Genomic DNA, 22467 nt, shown 5'->3' on the forward strand with positions numbered 1-22467 from the left:
AATCAGATCTTCACCAAAATTGAATCGATTCTTCCTTGTCAAACACACAACCTGTCCAACAAGTTTCGTCAAAATCCATCCATAACTTTTGGAGATATCCTGCCATGTATCATTTTTGGCCCCATCACTCGATGGTGAAGAATCCCTTAAAAATTAAATAATTCTCATATCCGAATCCATATTCAGGTCTTCACCAAAATCGAATCTATTAGTCCTTGTCAGACACCCAATTTCTCCACCAAGTTTCGTCCAAATCCGTACTTTTGAGATATCCTGCCATGTATCATGTTTGGCCCTATCTTCCAATGGGGAAGAATCACTTAAAAAATTGCAGACACCAAATTGCATATTTTAGTTTGTGACGATATCACTCCCTGGACAAAGAGTCCAACGCATCGCATACCCAAGCTTCGGGACAACCTATGACCCGGATTGTTTGGCCATGAAAGCACAAAAGGCACAATAACCCACCCGATCGTGAATGGACGTTCCTTTTGTTTTGTACTCCAATATGGCGGCGGCACGCAGATTGATGACGTCACTAAGCAACCCCTGTTCGACTTCTGTGTGAAGAATCTTGTAATCTTTGTTCATCTCTGCGTGTATCGCGTTAGCTGAAGTTATCCAATCTGCCTTTAACATTTTCCATATCAGAGCGATTCTGTTCCTCGATTTAAAGTGAAAATCTGAAATACGGATGAGGGTTTGATCTTAATCCGAGTGAATTCCGGTCAATCACAGGAATGTTAACCCTGGCTCGTACTTCCGGTGAATCGAACCACGTGGTTAGGCGACCCAAGAGACTGTGAGCTGTGACTGATATCGGGTTCAATGGGTGGGACTGGGTCTCTGGGAGTGGGTGGGACTGGGTCTCTGGGAGGTGGAACCAAACATAGAGCTCCTTGAACTGAGGGGTCATGGACCAAGAACTCCCAAACTGCGCCCAAGATCCGACCTCGTCGGGTTCTCATGGAGGAGACGGAGGAGGTCCAGGAGGGGCTGCTGGGATCTGCGGGTTCAGGATCCTGGACGTTCAGAACCTTCGTGATGGAGGGGACGATCCCGACCTGCGAACAGGTACAGTGTTCTCATGTACAGGTAATAATTTCGTGAGTGCACATCTATTTATGACTGTTGTATCCCGGAGAAGGCAATACGAATATGCGGAGTATTCCAGTTTACTAAACTGAGGAAATATGAACACGACCCAGACTTCAGGGAAACCATGACCAAGGTGCTTTATTGCGCATGCGTACACTCCACCTCCTGGTGACGTCAATTCCCCGAACTTTCCAGTGTACATCAATGACGTACGCATGAAGGTTCATAAATTTGAAAATGAACCCACGGTGGTGGGAGTAACGTATGAATGCTAAATGTGTGTGTGTGCGCTTGTACACGTGTGTTTGTACACGTGTGTTGTGTGTTTGTACACGTGTGTTGTGTGTTTGTACACGTGTGTTGTGTGTGTGTGTTTGTACACGTGTGTTGTGTGTGTGTTTGTACACGTGTGTGTGTGTGTGTTTGTACATGTGTGTTTGTACACGTGTGTTGTGTGTTTGTACACGTGTGTTGTGTGTGTGTGTTTGTACATGTGTGTTGTGTGTTTGTACACGTGTGTTGTGTGTTTGTACACGTGTGTGTGTTTGTAAACTTGTATGTGTGTTTGTACACGTGTGTGTGTGTGTGTGTGTGTTTGTCGTTGGTTGTTATCTCCATGAAGTCCTCCCAGGCCTCGAGTATCCACCCCCGCTTCAGTGAAGGATTCCGATTCATGGGCTAAGTTGTGAAGTTTTGTTGTTCTCGGAGTTTTGTTCCAAGGACTCTTTTCAGGATCGTCACTGAGCCCCGTCCAGCCTCCACCTGTAGTTCATTTGTGGTCATGTTCCCAGGGATGGTTTTTAAGATCTATGTAAGGTTCTTCTTTATCATTCCCGTTGCCCCAATTATCACTGGTACAATTTCAACGCTCTTCAGCTTCCAGGATCTTTTGACTTCATTCTTGAGATCTTGGTATTTGGTCGTTTTCTTGATTTCTCCATTATTTAGGTGAAAATCACTGGACAGCTGTCTTTTCCTTTTTGTATCTAAGTACCACATCCGGTCACATAAAATTCCCTTATCCTTAAGGAAAGATTTACCTTAAGGTACACTGTCTGGCACCCCGCTCTGCACACCAAACTCTCCTCCTATGGTATCCATGGAAATCTCCATGCATGGCTGGCGGACTTCCTCTCTGGTCGTAGTCAACGTGTGGCCCTGAATGGGTTTCTCTCATCTCCTCTTCCTGTTCAGGCTGGAGTTCCTCAAGGCAGTGTTCTGGGCCCTGTGCTATTTCTGGTCTTCATCAATGATCTCTCCGACTCTCTGGAAAATCCTCTCTATCTCTTTGCTGATGACTCCACACTCTGCAAAAGTACATTGTGCTCAGATCATTTGCTTGGATTTCTTATGTATCATATTTTTTAGATTAATTAGTGTAAATCATTTGATTCCTCATGTCATTCTTTATTTGAAAGAAATCTCTCATCTCATGGAATAAATGTCGTACAAGTTTGGGAAATGATGGCAAAAAGCTGCTTTTGTTTATTTACAGATTCTATTGTGGTGGTGAAGGTGGAAGCTGACCAAGCAGATGATTCTCTGTCAAAAGGTAAGAATTAATAATAACATTGTACAAGTTGAAGGTAACGATACTGGATGGTGGGAATGGTCTGATGGGTTCTTACTGAGCTTGGTTTCAGACTTTATGTTCCCTTTTATATGTTCAAAAGTGTTGGGACAGCACACACTAACTTGGAAAGAACCCACACTCTTTAGCTGGAACTCACGGGATAAATGGCTGGACTTGTGAGCAAAAACTCATTTTGGATCCATCTCGGTATTTTTGGCAAAAAATTTGCCTGATCCCAGATCAACTCGGAATTCGGATAAATGTCTATTCTATAATCCATATATAAAAGGAGCCACGTTTCCCCAACTAAAGGGTTTATGCTGTCATTGAATAATAAAAATGGTACCATTGGAAAGTTAGTATCATATTGAATGTGATTACGGCGCCTTATTTGGTTGTATAGCCAACAAGCAAGAGTACCCGGCATTGCGTGGGGGGGGGGGGGGGGGGGGGGGGGGGGAGGGAGTGGAGAAAGGGAGGGAAGGAAGCAGGTGAGGAACGGAGTGGAAGGGGGAAGGGTGGGGGAGGTGAGGAGAGAGGGAGGGGAAAGATATACTTCAAAAACATCTCCTGGGGGGCGGGAGGGGGGCTTTGACAGGCCCCTCTATTTTGGGGGAGGAGGGGAGGAGGGGAGGGGAGGGAAGGGGGAAGAATGTACCCATGCAAACATTGCTTCATAACCTCAGTGTTGCACAAGCAAAAAAAGGAAATTGTTATACATGCTGCCACCATCACCAGGTGGCACAACACGATACACATTTACATAGATAATTTACGCCCTTCTCCCGGTCCCCCACACCCCCGCATGAGGATGCGGCCACATAGCCAATGTTACCCCCGAGACAAAGTTGTATTTGTATTTGTACCCCGAGTAAAGTATGAAAGTGTTTATAGCTGGAGTACCTGGCGTTGCTCAAGCGAAAAATAAACATGAGTATGTTTTAAATGAGGGCAAATATAATGGAAAAGCAATTACATCCAAATCAGAATCCATCACAAATGTCAAATCATCATTTTACCTTTTTGTTGAATATCTGCTCCTGAATGTGCCGTTCATCACGTTTCTGAGTTAAGTATGATGACGGTCAGGAAGAAGAAGAAGCCTTACCACCAACTTCGACCGCTTCCGGAATTGTTTTTTTGTTTGTGTTCAAATGTCTGGTGATTGTTTTGTATTTATTTGTGTGAACATGTACTTGTAAATAACTGGCATTAATCAAAAAGATTTAGGCACTATAGAGCAAAAACAAATGTAATCCAAAAAAACAAACAAAAATTTTTTTCAAACTTTTTCCTTTTTTACCAAAAACATTCCCAGGCACTCACTGATGAACCTCTGAAAGTTTGACGAAGATCCGTTCAGGTATCTTTGAGAAAAATGGCGACACACAGACCAACGGCTCTCTTATATACAACAACAACAACAACAACAACAACAACAACATGCATTTTAAGGCCATTTTCCCTGCTAGAGCGGGGGTTAGCCTTGCGGTCCCCATGACAATCTTCTCCATTTTGCCCTATTTTCTGCAGGGGGTCATCGACTGTAGTCATTTAAAAAAAATTCTCACAATAAAGATTGATGTGAAAAACATTGTTTACTGGATAATATAATTTATAACTATTTCTTGTTATTTCACACTCGATTATTCACCTGTCCAAACCCCCTACATGCCCCACAAACAACAACAACACAACCCCCAAGAGATGTGCTCTGTATAATACGACGGTCAGTGTCTGTGCATGTCCACCTCCATAATGTCCAATGTTTTTACACAGCGTTGTGTTTAATTTGATACAGTTCCCATGTCACAATAATTGGATCTAAATTGTGAACACCACCTGTATTAGATCATCAAGATCATGCTCTGAGCTAACATTTGATTTTGTGCAGGTAAAATGGGTCCAGCAGAAGCTGGATGTCTCTCTGGTAACGCTCATCATACTTCAAATGGCATCCAGGTGAAGGAAGACCTGAGTGAAGTTTCTCGCTCTGCACAAAGTGAGTATGGTGAGGCTTGTGAAGTTCAGAAGAGTTCTTTGGATTATTTCCATATATTATTCCATTACTAGCAAAGAACCCATCAGTGACAATTCTAAATTTAAGGTCTTCTATGGTACAGGTACAGGTGATACTAGACTACTAGAGAGTTCATCGAACAGTTTACCCCACGTAGTCTTAAGAAAAAAGACACGGGAAAGGTTGTTTAACTACCAGGTATGCAGATCGGGTAAACAAATGATCTCACTCCTCTCTGCACATGTGCGGTAGTGATAAATTCAGAGCCAAATGATGGTAAAACAGCAAACTTATCTTCCTGTTCATGTTTCAATTTGTGTTTAAAATATAACATTCAATTTAAATAAGTTGTTCCTTCATCATAAATTACTAAGACAGACGGACGGATATGTACCAATTGCTTTTCACTTTGCATGCGCGGGGTAAAACAAAAAAAGGACTGGGAGCAATGACTATGGTGAAGGAAGCAACGGAATGTCCTGTGAGGATGTGGCCACGAGTGAGTCAGAGAACAACATGCACCATTTGTGCAACTCATTCGCAGGAAAGAGATGCTGCGAGTCCAACAAAACCATTAGGTGCGTCACATAATCCGAGAATCCACGTGTCCGACACATCGATTGAGAAACGTCTGTCAAAGGTACACTTGAATATACACAACACTGCAAGATGCGGCGTACATTGGCACCTCCGCCAGGCTCAACAGTTTGTTTTGTATCACATGGGATCTGTTCCGGATCCATACCTGAACCAACATCGAATCGACTTGTTCTCGACATTTAACCAACTCATCCACCAGGTTTTGTCAAAATCGGTCCCCAACTTTTTGAGATATTGTGCTATATATCGGTTTTAACTCAATGGTGAAGAATCGCTTTAAAAAATAAAAATTCGTATATCCAGATCCAGTTTCGGATCCTCAATAAAGTCAAATCGATTCAAACTTCTCACACACCCAGCCTCTCCAAGTTCCATCCAAATCCGTTCACAACTTTTTGAGATATCGTGCTATACATCGTTTTTTTCTCCCTATCTATCAATGGTGAAGATTCAGATGAAAAATTATCGGACCCAGATCCATATCCGGATATTCACCGGAATCTAATAATTTCGTCCCTGTCACACAACCAACATCTCCACCAAATTTCGTCTGAATCCGTCCACAGCATTTTGAGATATCCTGTTCACAGACAAACAGACAGGGGTGAAAATATAATCTCCATCCACCTTCGATGGCGGAGGTAAACATACACACGCATACACGTGTATATGTACATGTTTGTGTGTGTGTATATATTGTTACTTGCTCCTCCCCGACCCTCTGGTCACGGTGTCCCTCCGAGCCCCGAGAGGAGTCACGGCAGAAAAATGTGTTATTCTGTATGTCAAAGATCAATGGATAAGCCACCCCAATTGTTACTAACAAACAAATATTGTATTAAGATCACACAAGAATAACAGTACAACAATAATAGTATTCAAAAGTACAATTAATATGTCCTATGATGGTACCATCAGTTTTGTAATATATAACTCACTGTGCTCCAAGTGAGTGAAACAAGAACATCCCCAATGTCTCTTATTCCCGGCTTCAAGACGAAGTTGATTCGCTCCAGCGATCGCCAGAACGATGTCCAATCGAGACCCGAATCCCGTTCGGATGGCAAGAACAGTCACACAGCCACAGCTGCACAAAGGCGCCCTCAAGGCGACTGGGATATCCAAAGGCGCCCTCCAGACGACCGAGAGATCACACCCTCGGGTATGGACTTTCACGGCTCACAGTCGGTGAACCGCAAATTAATCTTCAAGCCCCGGTGCACACACACACGCCAGATACGTCTGAAAGCGGTGAAAACGGCTGACGAAGCAAAGACCTTGCTCGACGCGTGAAGCGCGTGAGTCAAAATGGCCGATGACCGGTTCTTGAGACGTAACGGTCCGGCAATAATTCTCCTTGGAATCCACCACCAAAAACCTGACACGCAGGTTGATCGGTCACAGCGATGACAACTCTGTCGCAGGAATCCCTCTCCCGGGAACCCAAAAGTACACTCGTGACTCTTGCTCGCCAACGTTCGCTCCAGACCGCAAGTAGCTCGGCTCCTTCTTGTCCGGCTCACACGCTCCGCCCTTTTTTCTCTTCTTCCTCTTCGTCGTCAGGTTCCCGATCCGGTTTCCTGTTTCTTTTAACATTAACTTTTTTACCTTTTGAAAACAGTTCATGAACAATAAACCTTTTGAAAACAATAATAGTACATGGAATCAGACATATTTACAGTGGATGCAAACCACCACAACGGAAGTGACGAATCCGTAACAATATATATATATATATATATATATATATATATATATATATATATATATATATATATACACAAAAACTGCTTGCTTGAGCTAAGTTGCCACGTCGAGAGTCGTGAGTTAACTTATAGCTGCGTTGTTTTCTGTGACGTTAGTACTTATTTAATTTGGGGATTCTTAAGAAAGTCATTAAGTGCTACATGAAATTAGTATTATTGTGCTGAAGGTAAACAGTGGGGAATAATAAATATTCTTTATAAAGTTACCTTTCTGTCTTCTCGTATGTTGGTTTCACCCAAAAAAGAACACGAAGGGTACATCAGCTTCTTTATTTATTTTCTGTCGTGACACCCTCTGGGTTACCAGTGCACTCACTGCGGTACGACCAAGGTCAACACATAACTGATGCGTTCCTGAAAAGTGTGACGAATATTGAAATGATGAAAATCAAGCAGTTTTTCTCATCTTACTATAATTCAGCAAATGTCTGTCCGTCTGTCTGTCTGTCTATCTGTCCGTTCGAAGGTACCGTAAAAACTGCTGAACCGATCGCAACAATATTTTGGGTGGATAATCCTGGGATCTCCAGGAGTAAAATAGGCTATATAGTTTTCCCAATTTCAGCTTTGGTCTCCAGCATTCTCAGGTTTGGACTCCCGCATAACATTCGCGTTCGCATAACGTTCATTGTGACGATGTTGTTTTCCCGGGTGCCGCACAAACGGCTGCACCGATTGCTGCACGGCTGCACTGATCGGACTCGGTGACCTCGGACAAAGACCTTTTATAAGGACACGGGTTGAATCCCTGCTTGAGAGAATTTCAACCCCCTCCCCACCATCACGGCCGTCTCTCCAACTTACAATCCCACGAGATATGGGGAAAGGACGACTCAAAACCAATATAAACATCAATAAACATTATTCGTATATATAAACATCACTAAAAGTAAATAATGACCTCGGCCAAAGTTCAAATGACGTGAGTTTAATCTCTACATGAGAGAGTTCCACATCGCTATTTGGGTGGTGAATACGCTAACAGATCGCTGTCTCCATCGATCTTGCCAAGGCCGTAACACCGATCGGCTCAAAATCATTTTAACTGTTGATTTGGAAGTTTTTACAATGAAGGAAACACGTATCGGGAGTACATACGACATCGGGAGTACTAACTGCACGCGTCTTCAGTATCAAGCTTAAATCTGTCATGGCGGATCTGAAGAGCGGAACGCTTGGAGAAGTGGTGGGCTACTTTGGCATGAAGGAGGATCAGAAACGTGGACTCCCACACTGCCACATCCTGCTGATACTTGCTCCCGCATGACGTTATTTTCCCGGGTGCCGCACAAACGGCTGCACCGATCGAGATTTAACAGATGTTTATATAAATCGTTTAAAAGAAAAAAAGCCTTCAATTTCTGATATTTAGCCTTTTCATTTGGGCCTCCCAATTGAAGCCCTGCCCATAGGGTGGGTACCGTTGCCAGTGAGAATTAAAGGAATAAGGGGGGATGTGTTCTTAACATTGCTACTTCAGGTATTATATTTCACGTTTTACCTGTTATATTACCCTTTTGTGATTAAGACAGTAATATTCAAGGACACAAACATATAAATAAACAAAAAACAATTTTCAGAAATATTGAAATAAAAATTTACCTCTTCCGAAATAGTCGAAGTTTGTGGTACGTCCTTCCTCCTTATTTAATGAAGTTCAGTATATTTATAGAATGGAGGCAAACTGAATAACCCAGAAAGATCAACGGCACTTTCACCAGTATCCATTCGATGAATAACATCTAATTTCACTTTTAAGGTAACATTTTTTATGACGCATCTCCGTCAATGTACTGTACATTAGTGCGAAGCCAAGTCCAGTAGTTCTTTCGGCAATGTTACGATCTCCCGATTTGGTAATTTAACGATGCCTTCTGGCGTCGTGATCAATCTTGGTTATTCGGAAAACGCTCTAAAATATAAGGTATGGCTATTAAAAGCTTATGACTTCCTTCTATAGCATTTTTTCCAGCGTATCTTTTTGTACCCATTTGATGTGGTGGCCATTTTATTTCACCTTTCCATCCCTCCATAAGGAGTACCACCATACTCCATGAAAAAATGATTTTTTGGGATTGGCCATTATTACACAATAAATAATATTGTCATGTCTGTGGGCTCGGCAATGATATGTAGAGTCAGGTAGATTTGTATAAATTAACATGCTCCGGATGTCGGGTAAGAACCATCACCATATAATAAGTTCTGTTTCGCTGAATGCCGGATAAGGGTATATCTGTCCCTGTCATGAGGGGGCTGGGCATGTTAACTAGCTTAGGGCATAAGGATAAATTATCCATTGTTTGTCTTACCCTATGTGATTTACATCCTTTGTCCTTTATGGCACTGCAATTGACACCAGCGCAGGAAGTGCCCATTAAACCACACATAACAATAAAACCAACCGGAAGCCAGGCATCGGGCACTGGGGCTGACAATCCCGCCTGGCAGGCACACATTGCTCGTGCAGGCCGAGAGCCACGCCCAGAAGGACAGTGATTGGGCGGGAGTTGACAAACAGGAAGGGTAAGAAGGTAAGAAGGGGTAAGAAGCGATTCGCTGATTGGCCAGGACGGAGAAAGAAGGCACTCATCGATTGGTGAAAGAAGGGCGAGCAAGAAGCTAGGCAGAGAGCTGGACAAGGCAGTGGTGGCCTGCGGGATGATTGGTGGAGAAGCGCTGATGACGTCACAACCGGACATTAGAATAACTCTCGGACCGACATCTTTCCTCTTGCCCTCATCTCTTGCCCTGCTCTTGCCCTGCTCTTGCCCTCCTCTGGTTCCCTTGTTCTTCTCCCTCGCACTCTTGTGCCTGTTTTCGTTCTGGACCTCGGGACGATTGTGCTTGGACCGGCCGTGTTCAGAGACACCACCAGGAGACGTGCAGAGTTTTGCAGGCGGAAACGACGTGCGGCTTACCGCTGCAGCGTGACGAGGCCTAGTACGAGCGCTGCAGTTCGAACGGGCGCAACGAGGCCTAGTTCCTGCCAACGTGCGCGCTTCATGCGCAACGCCGGCTGGACCCATTCGCAGACGCTGACGAGACCTCACCAGTGATCAGAGCGAAGCACACACACACACATAATTTATTTTCCAGTTCATTCATCCCTTTTGTTTGTGTTTGGTTCTGTGTGTGGGAGCACTCCATATCGGAATTTAGTTTTACCGTCGCGTTTTGCTTCTTACCAGCATTCCGTAAAATAAACCTGTTTATATTTGACCATTTTAAATCCAGTTCATGCAAGTTTATTTTCCGCAGGTTTGAGGACTGCAGCGGGACCACAGGTAAGCTCTTCAGCTTCCTCTTCTTCTTTCTTCCTCCCGCGCATATACAGTAAAATCCGCATTTGATCATCGCCGTCGGAGTTAAAAGCTTGCTATTGGCCATTTGTGATCCCTGTGGTGTTCCCCTCGGGAAATCACACGACAATATTATTGTGAGGAACAGACGTTTAAAAAATGAAGTGTGTGTTTGTGTATTGTCGCGTTCCTGGCGATTAAAATCTTTCCCAGGAATGAATAGCTGAGCAAGCTTTAACTCCGAGGCACTGTTCAAATGCGGACTTAATATACGCGGGGAAAGAAAGGGTAGTGGGGGGATGAAGGGGCTTACCTGTGGTCCCTTTGCAGTTCCCAAACCTTCAGAAAAAAACTCACACGAAAACGGATTTTAAAATGTACAAAAATAACAAAAGGATTTATTAAAAGAAAATGCCGATAACAAGAAAACCGCGACGGTAAAACTAAATTCCTATGGGATCCTCCACACCAGACTTAAACACAGACAATGGGATAAAATAACGTTGGATAAAATAAAGACGTGTGGTTATTTAGTGGGACTTATCTCAGATCGGCTCGTGTGGTCTCGTCAGTCTGTGAACGGGTCCCAGAGGTCCGTGCACGGGGACACGCCTTGGCGCGAGGTAGGCCTCGCTACGCCCTTGTTCTTTATGTCTCGTCACGCTGCAGCCCAGCAGCGCTCGTCCACGCGTCGTTCCCGGCTGGAAAACTGTAGCTCTCCGCCCGCGGCTCTTCTGCCTCATGTCCACCAGCAAAGTCTTGGAACGCGGCGTTTATATGATCAAGCTTCCCCGTGCAGTGCGCACGCAAAACCGGCCACTTTGACATCCAGCACGAGAAGCCCAATGTCCGCGTGCGCCAACTACTTTACACGCAGTCCCCTCACGTCTTCGGTCCTCTCTTCCAATCAGAGAGATCCTTCCGACTCGTCCTTCCCTCCACCAATGAGCGAGTCCCTTCTTACTCCGGCTTTCCTTGTCTATCAAGATCCCTGGCCAATCACGGCTCCTCGTGGCGTGTCCTCGGCCTGCCCGAGCTTTGTGTGCCTGGTAAGTCGGGGTTGTCAGCGGCACGTGCTTGATGCCTGGCTTCCGGTTGGTTTTATTATTAGGGCGATTCCTGCTCTACGTGTCCAATGCGGTGCCATAAGGGACAAAGGATGTAAATCACCGAGGGAAAGACATACAGGGAATTTACATAATCCCTGAGCTAGTTAACATGCCCCATTCCTCATAATGGGGACAAAGATACACCTTAATCCGCCATCCGTGCTAAACAAATTCCCTACTCATAACATGGTGGTTCTTCTTCTTCACGACATTCGGAGCATATTAATTTATACATTCTACCTGTACTAAAGTATCCCTACCCCCACAAATGTAATTGTATGTTTTATTTATACCAGCCGGGGTAATCAGCGTTGACCGGTCTATTTTTTGTGAAGGCCTGAAACAGTTCCCTACACCCACTAAAGAATGGGGTCTGGACACACTTCCCTGCACCCATTAAGGAATGGGGTCCGGTCACACTTCCCTACACCCACAATAGAGCAATTAAAAGGGAAAAAAATCCAACGTTTCTTTTTCAAAAATTTCAACATAACGACTTTTTTTTTCAAAATTATTTTTGGCCTAAAACACTTTGCAGCAGTCACTGATAAATCTCTGAAAGTTTGACAAAGATCCGTTCAGATATCTCTGAGAAAAATGAAGACACACATACAGACCATGGTTTCCGCGCATCATTAAAAGTCATTATATTTGAAACTCTGGTTTGAAAAAAATTGAAAAAGGTTTGCCATTATATTTGAAAACAGTTTGACATTATATTTGAAAAAAGTTTCACATTACATTTGAAAAAGGTTTGACATATTTGAAATCAGTTTGACATTATGTTCGAAAAAGGTTTGACATTACATTTGAAAAAGTTTGACATTATATTAGAAAACACTGACATATTTGAAAACAGTTTGACATATTTGAAAAAGTTTGACATTACATTTGAAAAAGTTTGACATTATATTAGAAAACACTGACATTATATTTGAAAAGGCTTTGACATTATATTTGAAAACAGTTTGACATTATATTTGAAAAGGCTTTGACATTATATTTGAAAACAGTTTGACATTATATTTGAAAAGACTTTGACATTATATTTGAAAAGACTTTGACATTATATTTGAAAAGACTGACATTATATTTGAAAAAGTTTGATATTATATTTGAAAACGGTTTGACATTATATTTGAAAAGACTGACATTATATTTGAAAAAGTTTGACATTATATTTGAAAACACTGACATTATATTTGAAAACAGTTTCACATTGTATTTGAAAACAGTTTGACAATATATTTGAAAACAGTTTCACATTATATTTGAAAAGACTGGCATTATATTTGAAAACAGTTTGACAATATATTTGAAAACAGTTTGACAATATATTTGAAAACAGTTTCACATTATATTTGAAAACAGTTTGACAATATATTTGAAAACAGTTTCACATTATATTTGAAAAGAGTTTGACATTATATTTGAAAACAGTTTCACATTATATTTGAAAAAGTTAAACATTATATTTGAAAAGACTTTGACATTACATTTGAAAAAGTTTGACATTATATTTGAAAAAGTTTGACATTATATTTGAAAACAGTTTGACATTATATTTGAAAACAGTTTGACATTATATTTGAAAACAGTTTGACATTATATTTGAAAACGGCTTTACATTATATTTGAAAAGACTGACATTATATTTGAAAACAGTTTGACATTATATTTGAAAATGTTTGACATTATATTTGAAAAGACTTTGACATTATATTTGAAAAAGTTTGACATTATATTTGAAAAAGTTTGACATTATATTTGAAAAAGTTTGACATTATATTTGAAAACAGTTTGACATTATATTTGAAAACAGTTTGACATTATATTTGAAAACAGTTTCATATTATATTTGAAAACAGTTTGACATTATATTTGAAAACAGTTTCACATTATATTTGAATTATATTTGAAAAGACTGACATTATATTTGAAAACAGTTTCACATTATATTTGAAAAGACTGACATTATATTTGAAAACAGTTTGACATTATATTTGAAAAGAATGACATTATATTTGAAAACAGTTTGACATTATATTTGAAAAGACTGACATTATAATTGAAAAGATTGACATTATATTTGAAAAGACTGACATTATATTTGAAAAGACTGACATTATATTTGAAAACAGTTTGACATTATATTTGAAAAGAATGACATTATATTTGAAAACAGTTTGATATTATATTTGAAAAGACTGACATTATAATTGAAAAGATTGACATTATATTTGAAAAGACTGACATTATATTTGAAAAGACTGACATTATACAGTGAAACCTTGACTTACGAGTTTAATTCGTTCTGTGACCGAGCTCGTAACTCAATTTGCTCGTTTCTCAAATTAAATTTCCCCATTAAAATGAATTGAAATGCTATTAATCCGTTCCAGCCCCCCAAAAACCACACCAATTTTTTTTGTTATGTGTTTTTAAATAAGAAAAATGTACTTTATAAATAACAAATAATGTATAAACAAGCACGACCTCGTATATACTGTACATAATAAAAGAGAATGTAAAGAAATAAACTGGTTTTATTAAGTGTATTTACTCACACTCCTTTATTTACTGTATTTACTCACTGTATTTACTGACACTGTCAACCACACAAACAACAACTTCTCCATCTCTTCATGGACAGAGGTCCGGAGCTTTGAAATAATCTTAACGCCCTTGGCTGGCGTTATAGCCTTTATCGACTCCTTCTGCTTCAAAATCGTACATATCGTAGAAGTACTACGATCATACTGCCTCGCCGAGTCGACAACACGCACACCTCGCTCATGTTTTTCGACGATTACGTGTTTTATATCCAAGCACATCAACCTTTTCTTCTTCTCAGCACTGCCCTTGGCACTCAATTTCTTAGGACCCATGGTTAAAACTAAGAAATTTTCCAAAATAAACAAAATGCGAAAACAAAGCAACAGCGATACGGCAGAGATGCTTGCACGGCAAGATAACCACGTGAACTGAACGCTCGCTGGGCCACCTCGTGGCGGGTGGCGTAAGCTCGCTCGCTCGTAACTCAGATCTCGGCTTGCATCACAAAGCAAAAAATCGACCGAGCGACGGCTCGTATCTCGGAAAACTCGTAAGTTGGTGCACTCGTAAGTCAAGGTTTCACTGTATTTGAAAAGACTGACATTATATTTGAAAACAGTTTGACATTATATTTGAAAACAGTTTGATATTATATTTGAAAAGACTGACATTATATTTGAAAAGATTGACATTATATTTGAAAAGACTGACATTATATTTGAAAAGACTGACATTATATTTGAAAAGACTGACATATTTGAAAACAGTTTGACATTATATTTGAAAAAGTTTGACATTATATTTGAAAAAAGTTTGACATATTTGAAAAAGTTTGACATATTTGAAAACACTGACATTATATTTGAAAAAGTTTGACATTATATTTGAAAACGTTTGGCATTATATTTGAAAAAGGTTGACATTATATTTGAAAACAGTTTGACATTATATTAGAAAACAGCTTTACATTATATTTGAAAAAGGTTGACATTATATTTGAAAACAGTTTGACATTATATTGGAAAACAGTTTGACATTATATTGGAAAACAGTTTGACATTATATTTGAAAACAGTTTGGCATTATATTTGAAAAAAGTTTGACATTATATTTGAAAACAGTTTGACATTATATTTGAAAACAGCTTTACATTATATTTGAAAAAAGTTTGACATATTTGAAAACAGTTTGACATTATATTTGAAAAAGTTTGACATTATATTTGAAAAAGATTGACATTGTATTTGAAAAAGTTTGAAATATTTGAAAACACTGACATGATATTTGAAAAAGGTTGACATTATATTTGAAAAAGTTTGACATTATATTTGAAAAAGTTTGACATGATATTTGAAAAAAGTTTGACATTATATTTGAAAACAGTTTCACATTATATTTGAAAACAGTTTGACATTATATTTGAAAACAGTTGTACATTATATTTGTGAAAAAGTTTGACAATATATTTGAAAAAGTTTGACATTATATTTGAAAAAGTTTGACAATAAATTTGAAAAAGTTTGACATTATACAGATAGTTCCCGACCTATGACGTAGGCGACTTACGACGACCCGGACGTACGACGATGGAAACGACGGGCGGAAAAAAATTTAAAATACGTCAAAGAAAAACTAAAAGGAAAGAAGAAGAAGCGAGTGAGAAAGCATGGTGGCGAGAGACGCTGTGACGTCATCGCTCTCCAGGCAGCTTCTCCCACATGAGGCAGCGTCTCAGTTAGTAGCTCTTTGTGTTTCACACTGGCAACATCCCTTATGCTCCGTAACTCAGCCAAACCAACGATTACTCTACGACTACTGCCCTACTAGTTCTTCGCTGTTTATACCCTACTGCAAGCATCATGTCTGGCAAGAGACGTCCACCCATGGCTGGTGCCGATAAGAAGAAGAGGAAGGCGATCAATCTTGAAGTGAAGCTCAAAATGATTGTGCAGCATGAGAATGGTAAAAGCGTTACCGCCATCTCACGTGACCTTGGCTTCTCCCACTCAACGGTGTCTACCATCATCAAGGACAAGAGTCCATAAAGGGAATGGCTGAGGGGTTTGCGGTTTTCAACCAAGGACTTCAGCTGTTCGAGTGCATGGACACCAACGTTAATCGCTTTTCCAAATTCGATCGACAACTTCAGCAGACCCGAGCGTGTTACAGGGAAATTTATGATGAAAAAAGGAAGCAAACAGTTCAGCCAACTCTCGACGATTTCTTTAAAAAAAACATCCTATCGCCTCCACCTCCAACGCCTCCGCCACAACCTCCGCCCTTTCCGTGTCTCCCAGACCAAACTCGTCACCATCACCGCCACCATCAACTTTGTCTTCAACCACCAATGATTCTTCAACGCTAGACGACCCCGGCTCCTGATTTCAATATTATTGATACACTGTACATTTTATTTAGTACCTATTAAACTGCATTGTATACTGTATTTGTACATTTTTTTTGTTTAATAAATTGCTATAAAATGTCATTTTTTTATTTCACCCAAATAATCCATGAATACGTACTTGAATACGTATCAATACATGGTACATAATACAGTCATATCGGCACTGAATGACCCTATAGGTCCCAGTGCCTTGCCGTTGGCCTAAATCTCATATTCCATTCCAAAGTCATATGATGGAAAACGGACGTAAAAAATGTCCCAAATAATCCATGAATACGTACTTGTATAGGTATATTAATAGGTACATGTAATTCAAGCCAATAATAGGTTGGGCTAGCGGCGAGGGTGCCGGCTTAGGATCCTAGGATCCTGGGTTCGAATCCTGGTCGATCGCTGAATTAACGCCAGGGGGGTTGACTCAGCCTGTCATCCTTCCGAGGTCGGCTAATTGAGTACCAGTTCACTGGTAATTCCCTGTTTGTCGTTAAAGGCGGCAAAAAGGGTTGGCGTCAGGAAGGGCATCCGGCCGTAAAACATTGCTTCAAAAAGGGGACCAAAAAACAACAACAACCACGGTCCCCGAAAAAGGCCAACCCCCGCTTGCGGGGAAAAATGGCCTCTAAAGGTGGTTATATAAAGGTGGTTTAATAGGTACATGTAATTCAAGACATAATACTAACTTGAAATACATGTCCCATGTAATTAACGTCATGAGACTAACACATGATACCATGATAGTACACGTACTTTGGAGTTATGATCCAACTACTACCTGAAAAATACAGGTCCACAAAAGGGGGTCCGACTTCCAACGGAACCGACATCCGACGGACATGACGGAACGTAACCCCGTCGTAGGTCGGGAACTATCTGTATTTGAAAAGACTGACATTATATTTGAAAATACTGACATTATATTTGAAAAAGGTTTGACATTGTATTTGAAAAGTTTTACATTATATTTGAAAAAGTTTGACATTATATTTGAAAAAGTTTGACATTATATTTGAAAAGACTTTGACAATACATTTGGAAAAAGTTTGACAACACATTTTGAACAAACCTCACATACATCCTCCATTAATTAATTATCCCTCACAGGTGACGTCATTAAAGACATCATCAAGGAAGATATTTCCTCCATTCTGTTGTTAAATTCCTCAGCAATGGAAATTCTTTGAAATTTTACGCAGATCTTCATATTTGCATGACTTGGTTGAACTTTCCCATTGGTTATTGTGAAGGTCGCAGGTTGTAGTTTTTGGAGAATTAATTAATTTAGCCTTCAATGATATTCAGTGACTCATTGTCTCAATAATTAAGGTCCAAACTTGTTTCAGAAGTACAATCGGCTGATTTTAATGGTACGTGGGAGTTCTCAATCCACTTTTACAAAATATTACAAAACACACTCTTCAATTCAAAGTAACACATACACGACAGAATAATATCACTACCCTACATACTACGCACGCTACATTCAATACAGGCAACTGGACTGAGAACCTTTCCGATTTTCTGTTACACGGCTATTTGTGGTCAAAGATGAAAGCGTGAGAGGTCAGGAGAGGGTCAGAGAGGAGAGATAACATTTCAGCATACAGTGCATTTGTGATTTCGCCATTCATTGGATCCATCCACAGCAGGCAGCTCTTCCAGGTCGTTATCTCTGCCTCTCCCCGGCCATGAGTGTCAGATAATGATAAACAGAGATACTAGCTGTTTTGCAAAATAAACAGAGCTCACTGCTCCTTTGAGATAACATGCTTTAGCGTGTTGAGAACATCTGGTTTGTCTCAATCTCCAGCCTGGAGAAAACAGGGTTACAAAAGTTCAATGAGAGGGTTACACATTATTGTTACAAGATTCAGTTCTATAGTTTAGATCTTCAACATATATGTATAGATTTGTATCGTATGAAAAGTATACTTATTTATCCAATATTAGAATAAAAGGGACTATTTATTTTTATTCTCCAAATGGGCTGACTTGACTGTGAGGATCTGAAGCTAGATAACATCACAGTTCAAGCTGGACGTTTGCCTCTAATCTCAGCAAAGGAGCCCAGAATCATTATGAACTATAGCATAGTATTATTAAGATTCATCAAAGACTAAACTATTTCTATCTCATTGTCATTACAATATATTTTCTTAATCAAGAGGATCAGGGACAAGTTTGAATTTGAATGCCTGCGATAACTTGCCTGCCCCTGGCTTGTAGAGGTCTTTATAATTCTACATAGTGTATTGGAGAATTCTCACTTGTTTATGTTTGTGTGAACTTTTCATTAATTCTCTGTTTCTCTACCTCTTTCCCCACTGGTACACCTTTGTGTAATTGTCTCATTCACAAATGGAAATTGATTGCCAAGAGAGCTTTGTAATTTCCTCTTTCCTCTCTCTTTGAGATCCATATTATTATGTGGATGCTGTTTTTATATACCTCTACTGACTTTTTTTCCTGTGAATGATCTTTAGAGGGATCAACAACGACCTTCAGTACGTTTTCCTTCACCAAGAATGTTCACACCTCCAACGAGAGATCTTTGCCGCAACAGCGGAAGAGTTACTTAATGAAGTTCATGGATTACAAAAATAATTTGAGTCGTGACCATGTAAACATGGATATTGACACTTGTGAAAAGACAGACAATGGCACAGAATGCAAGACATCTCAGAAAGATTCCAGCAAGAAGACTCGCCGGAGGAGACGTACTGTTGAGAAATGTCACGAGTGCAGGACGTGCAACAAACCATTTAAGTTTAAGTCAGAGCTCCTGAAACACATACGGACACACACTGGTGAGAATCCGTTTAAGTGCACTGACTGCACTAAATCATTTGCAAATCATTCAAACTGGCAGACACACGTGCGGACACATACTGGGGAGAAGCCGTACGAGTGCCTTTTTTGTAGTAAATCATTTGGACACCTTTCCAACTGGAATGTACACATGAGGGGCCATACTGGAGAAAAGCCATTTCAATGCAGTGTGTGTAATAAATCATTTACATTGAATCAGAACCGCCAGAACCACATGAGAATACACACAGGAGAAAAGCCGCACACATGCTCAATTTGCAAAAAATCATTCATTCAGATCTCGGCTTACCAGGCACACATGAGGACTCACACTGGGGAGAAACCGTATAATTGTAGTTTCTGCAGTAAATCGTTCAGTCAGACCTCGAGCCGCAAGGTACACATGCGGACACACACTGTTGAGAAGCCATATCAGTGCAGTGTGTGCGTTAGAAGATTCCAAAGCATCTCAAACTGCCAGCGACACATGGGAACACACACAAACATCCACACTGTTGAGAAGCCACACAAGTGCAATGTGTGCAATAGAACATTCAGTGACATCGCACACCGCCGGGTACACATGAAGTCGCATGATCCAGAGAAGTCATTCAAGTGCAGTAGGTGTCATCAAATATTCAGTGACTTCTCAAGCCATCACCTACACTTGAGGACCCACACCGGGGAGAAGAAATCGTACAAGTGCCGAGTGTGCAATAAATCATTCCATCACAACCCAAGCCGCCAGGTACATATGAGGACCCACACTGGGGAGAGGCCGTATAAGTGCAATGTGTGCAGTAAATCATTCAATCAAATCTCAAGCCACCACGTACATATGAGGACCCACACTGGGGTGAGGCCGTATAAGTGCAGTGTGTGCAATAAACCATACCGTCACATCTCAAGCCTCCGGACACACATGAGGAACCACCCTGGGGATAAACTGTACAAGTGCAGTATATGCAATAAATCATTCAGCTATAATTCATCCTACAAGGCACACATGGTGATCCATGCTGGATAAAGGTACAAGAGAAATGCCAAAATCGAAATCTTATAGAATTGTCCAAACACCTGTAATCCATTGACACATCTGCGAAAAGTTCAATATCCCAGTCTGACAAATTCAGAAAAGTACAAACTAAAAGCAATAATTGAAAACGAGACGTAGTACTCACGATGACATCACCATCCCATCAAGACGTTGGGACAGTGATAGTTGGAGCAACATGAACTCGAAGAAGAAACGCACCGAGACCTTTAAAACCATATTGCGGAATATTGCAACAAACGAACACAAATTGGAGGCTGCCTGGAGATCAGTGAGCAAAATTTGGAGAAGAGCAAAACTTCACAGCTTGGTGCTTGAAACGTGGTCCTGTACCAAAATGGAGGTGAATACTTTGAGTCCTAGGAGGACTCTGTTCCTCATTCTGAAACCCAAATGGAGATGACACCCTAATAGAAAGATAGTCTCTTCCAGGGAGATGATCGTTCTCCCAGTCCCTGTCCCCTCTCTGTTCTGCTTGGCTCTGACCCCCAAAACACGACGATCGACAGCCAAGTAGATGAACACAGTGTAACCTCCCACAGGAAGTTGGAGGTGACATCCTAACAAACAAAGTCAACAACCTCCTGTATATGGACGACAAGAGGTTTAACTCCAAACAATGAATAACTAACAGAACAGGTAAAAGTGGTAAAACGGTACTCTGAAAACATTGAAATGCAATTCGGACAAGGTAAATGTTGCCAACTTAACATAAAAATAAACAATGACCAACAACACAAAAGTCAAGAACTATGCAAGAGCGAAGAAATGAAACATTGTGAAAACACCTCGGGGTGGAATAGGATCAGCAAATCGAACACACAAGACAAGAGTCCAAAAATATTTATGCAGAACAACCAATGATGGACAAACATCTCCCCAAGAAACAAAATCGAAGTTGTAAATCAGCCAATACAACTGCAGAATGGTGCATTGTGCTGCAATGGTAGATTGATAATTCAGATGTAAAAGGAATTTCTAACTATCCAAGAAGTGTTCGATAAAATCAGTTTGCCCCAAGACTCGAGTTAGCGAGACGTGAAGGAGGCAGAGGGCTGTTGGAGTTTAATCGAGTTCATTGACCAACTGTGGGATTCGCTGTGAATGTAAAATGCTCAACAGATCTTTGAATCCCATTTCCCATGAGCACCAAGAACGCGAGGCTGGAAAGCTCAATCACCTCGGAAAACTTTTTCCATCAAGAAGCACAATTACAAAATGTAAGAACTGAAAGCGAAACAGAAGAAAACACAACATTCACAATTTCAAGGACAATGAAGGAAAGTCACAAAAAAACCCACTCAACTCAGACATTTTTATTTGTCAATGTAAAGGAGAGATCAGCTGGATGGGAAATGTCCTCTTCTTGATGTGGAATGGACTGAAAAAGCTCCTTTACGAACCTGAAATAATTGTTCATGAAATACAAACAATCATTTCATGCATTGGTTGAACTGACTGTTTAAATGAGTTTCCATATCAACAAATCTGTACAATGTTTATCTTATAGTTATTGTGCTTGTTTACGAATTCATCTTTTTATAACAGTTTCGTTTCGATAACAACAATAATTTTCTTTGAATGACAAAATGCTGTGAATCTTTCGGAAGCAAACGAATTAAAATCTTTTTAAAACGCGATTTTCTTTTATTGTCGCCGAGTTTATTATTTCATTGAGCCTGCTCGTGGCTTAACAGATAAGATGGCTGCTTTCATGGTCCCAAGCCTCTGTTGTGTCATAAATAACATCAGGTGGGTGAACTCAGCCAGTTATCCTTCTGAGGTTGACAAAATGAGTACCAGCTCGAGAAAAATGAGCCATTGGAGTTGTGACCATCCAGGATTGTGCCACCTGGAGAATGACACTACCTCAGCAGCTTGTATCATATGCCTGACGGGAGGAACAGAATGTTTTTTATTAATGGAAGTCAATAGAATTGAAGCGTTCCTGACACGAAAGATGGTTGTTTGTGCACGTTTTTTGTTGCAAGTCACTCTTCTCAGGCAGAAACGTGTGTTTCAAAAAATAGTGTATTTAGCTTGTAAGCAGCAAAACAACACATTGCGCAAGAAACCTTATTAGTGCAAAAACGGTCTTGTTTTCTTAATAGAAGCGTTTGACAAAAAAGCTCTGTCGGAAGTCACTATTTTAGGGCAGAAACGTGTTTTTGTTT

The 22467-nt window shown here is 40.4% G+C and overlaps 1 protein-coding gene across 1 annotated transcript; it reads left to right on the top strand.

Moving 5' to 3' along the window:
- The first annotated feature begins 917 nt into the window (after positions 1 to 917).
- LOC137428705 (uncharacterized) lies at positions 918 to 21933 on the top strand. The gene is made up of 4 exons (XM_068118607.2): positions 918 to 1077; positions 2597 to 2653; positions 4569 to 4676; positions 18915 to 21933. Exons 1-4 carry the CDS (start codon positions 918 to 920, stop codon positions 20264 to 20266), a joined length of 1677 nt encoding a protein of 558 aa, XP_067974708.2. The 3' UTR covers positions 20267 to 21933.
- The last annotated feature ends 534 nt before the right edge of the window (positions 21934 to 22467 follow it).

Source organism: Myxine glutinosa, chromosome 5 (genome assembly GCF_964187855.1).
Source record: "Myxine glutinosa chromosome 5, kmMyxGlut1.1, whole genome shotgun sequence".
Lineage (NCBI taxonomy): Eukaryota > Metazoa > Chordata > Myxini > Myxiniformes > Myxinidae > Myxine > Myxine glutinosa.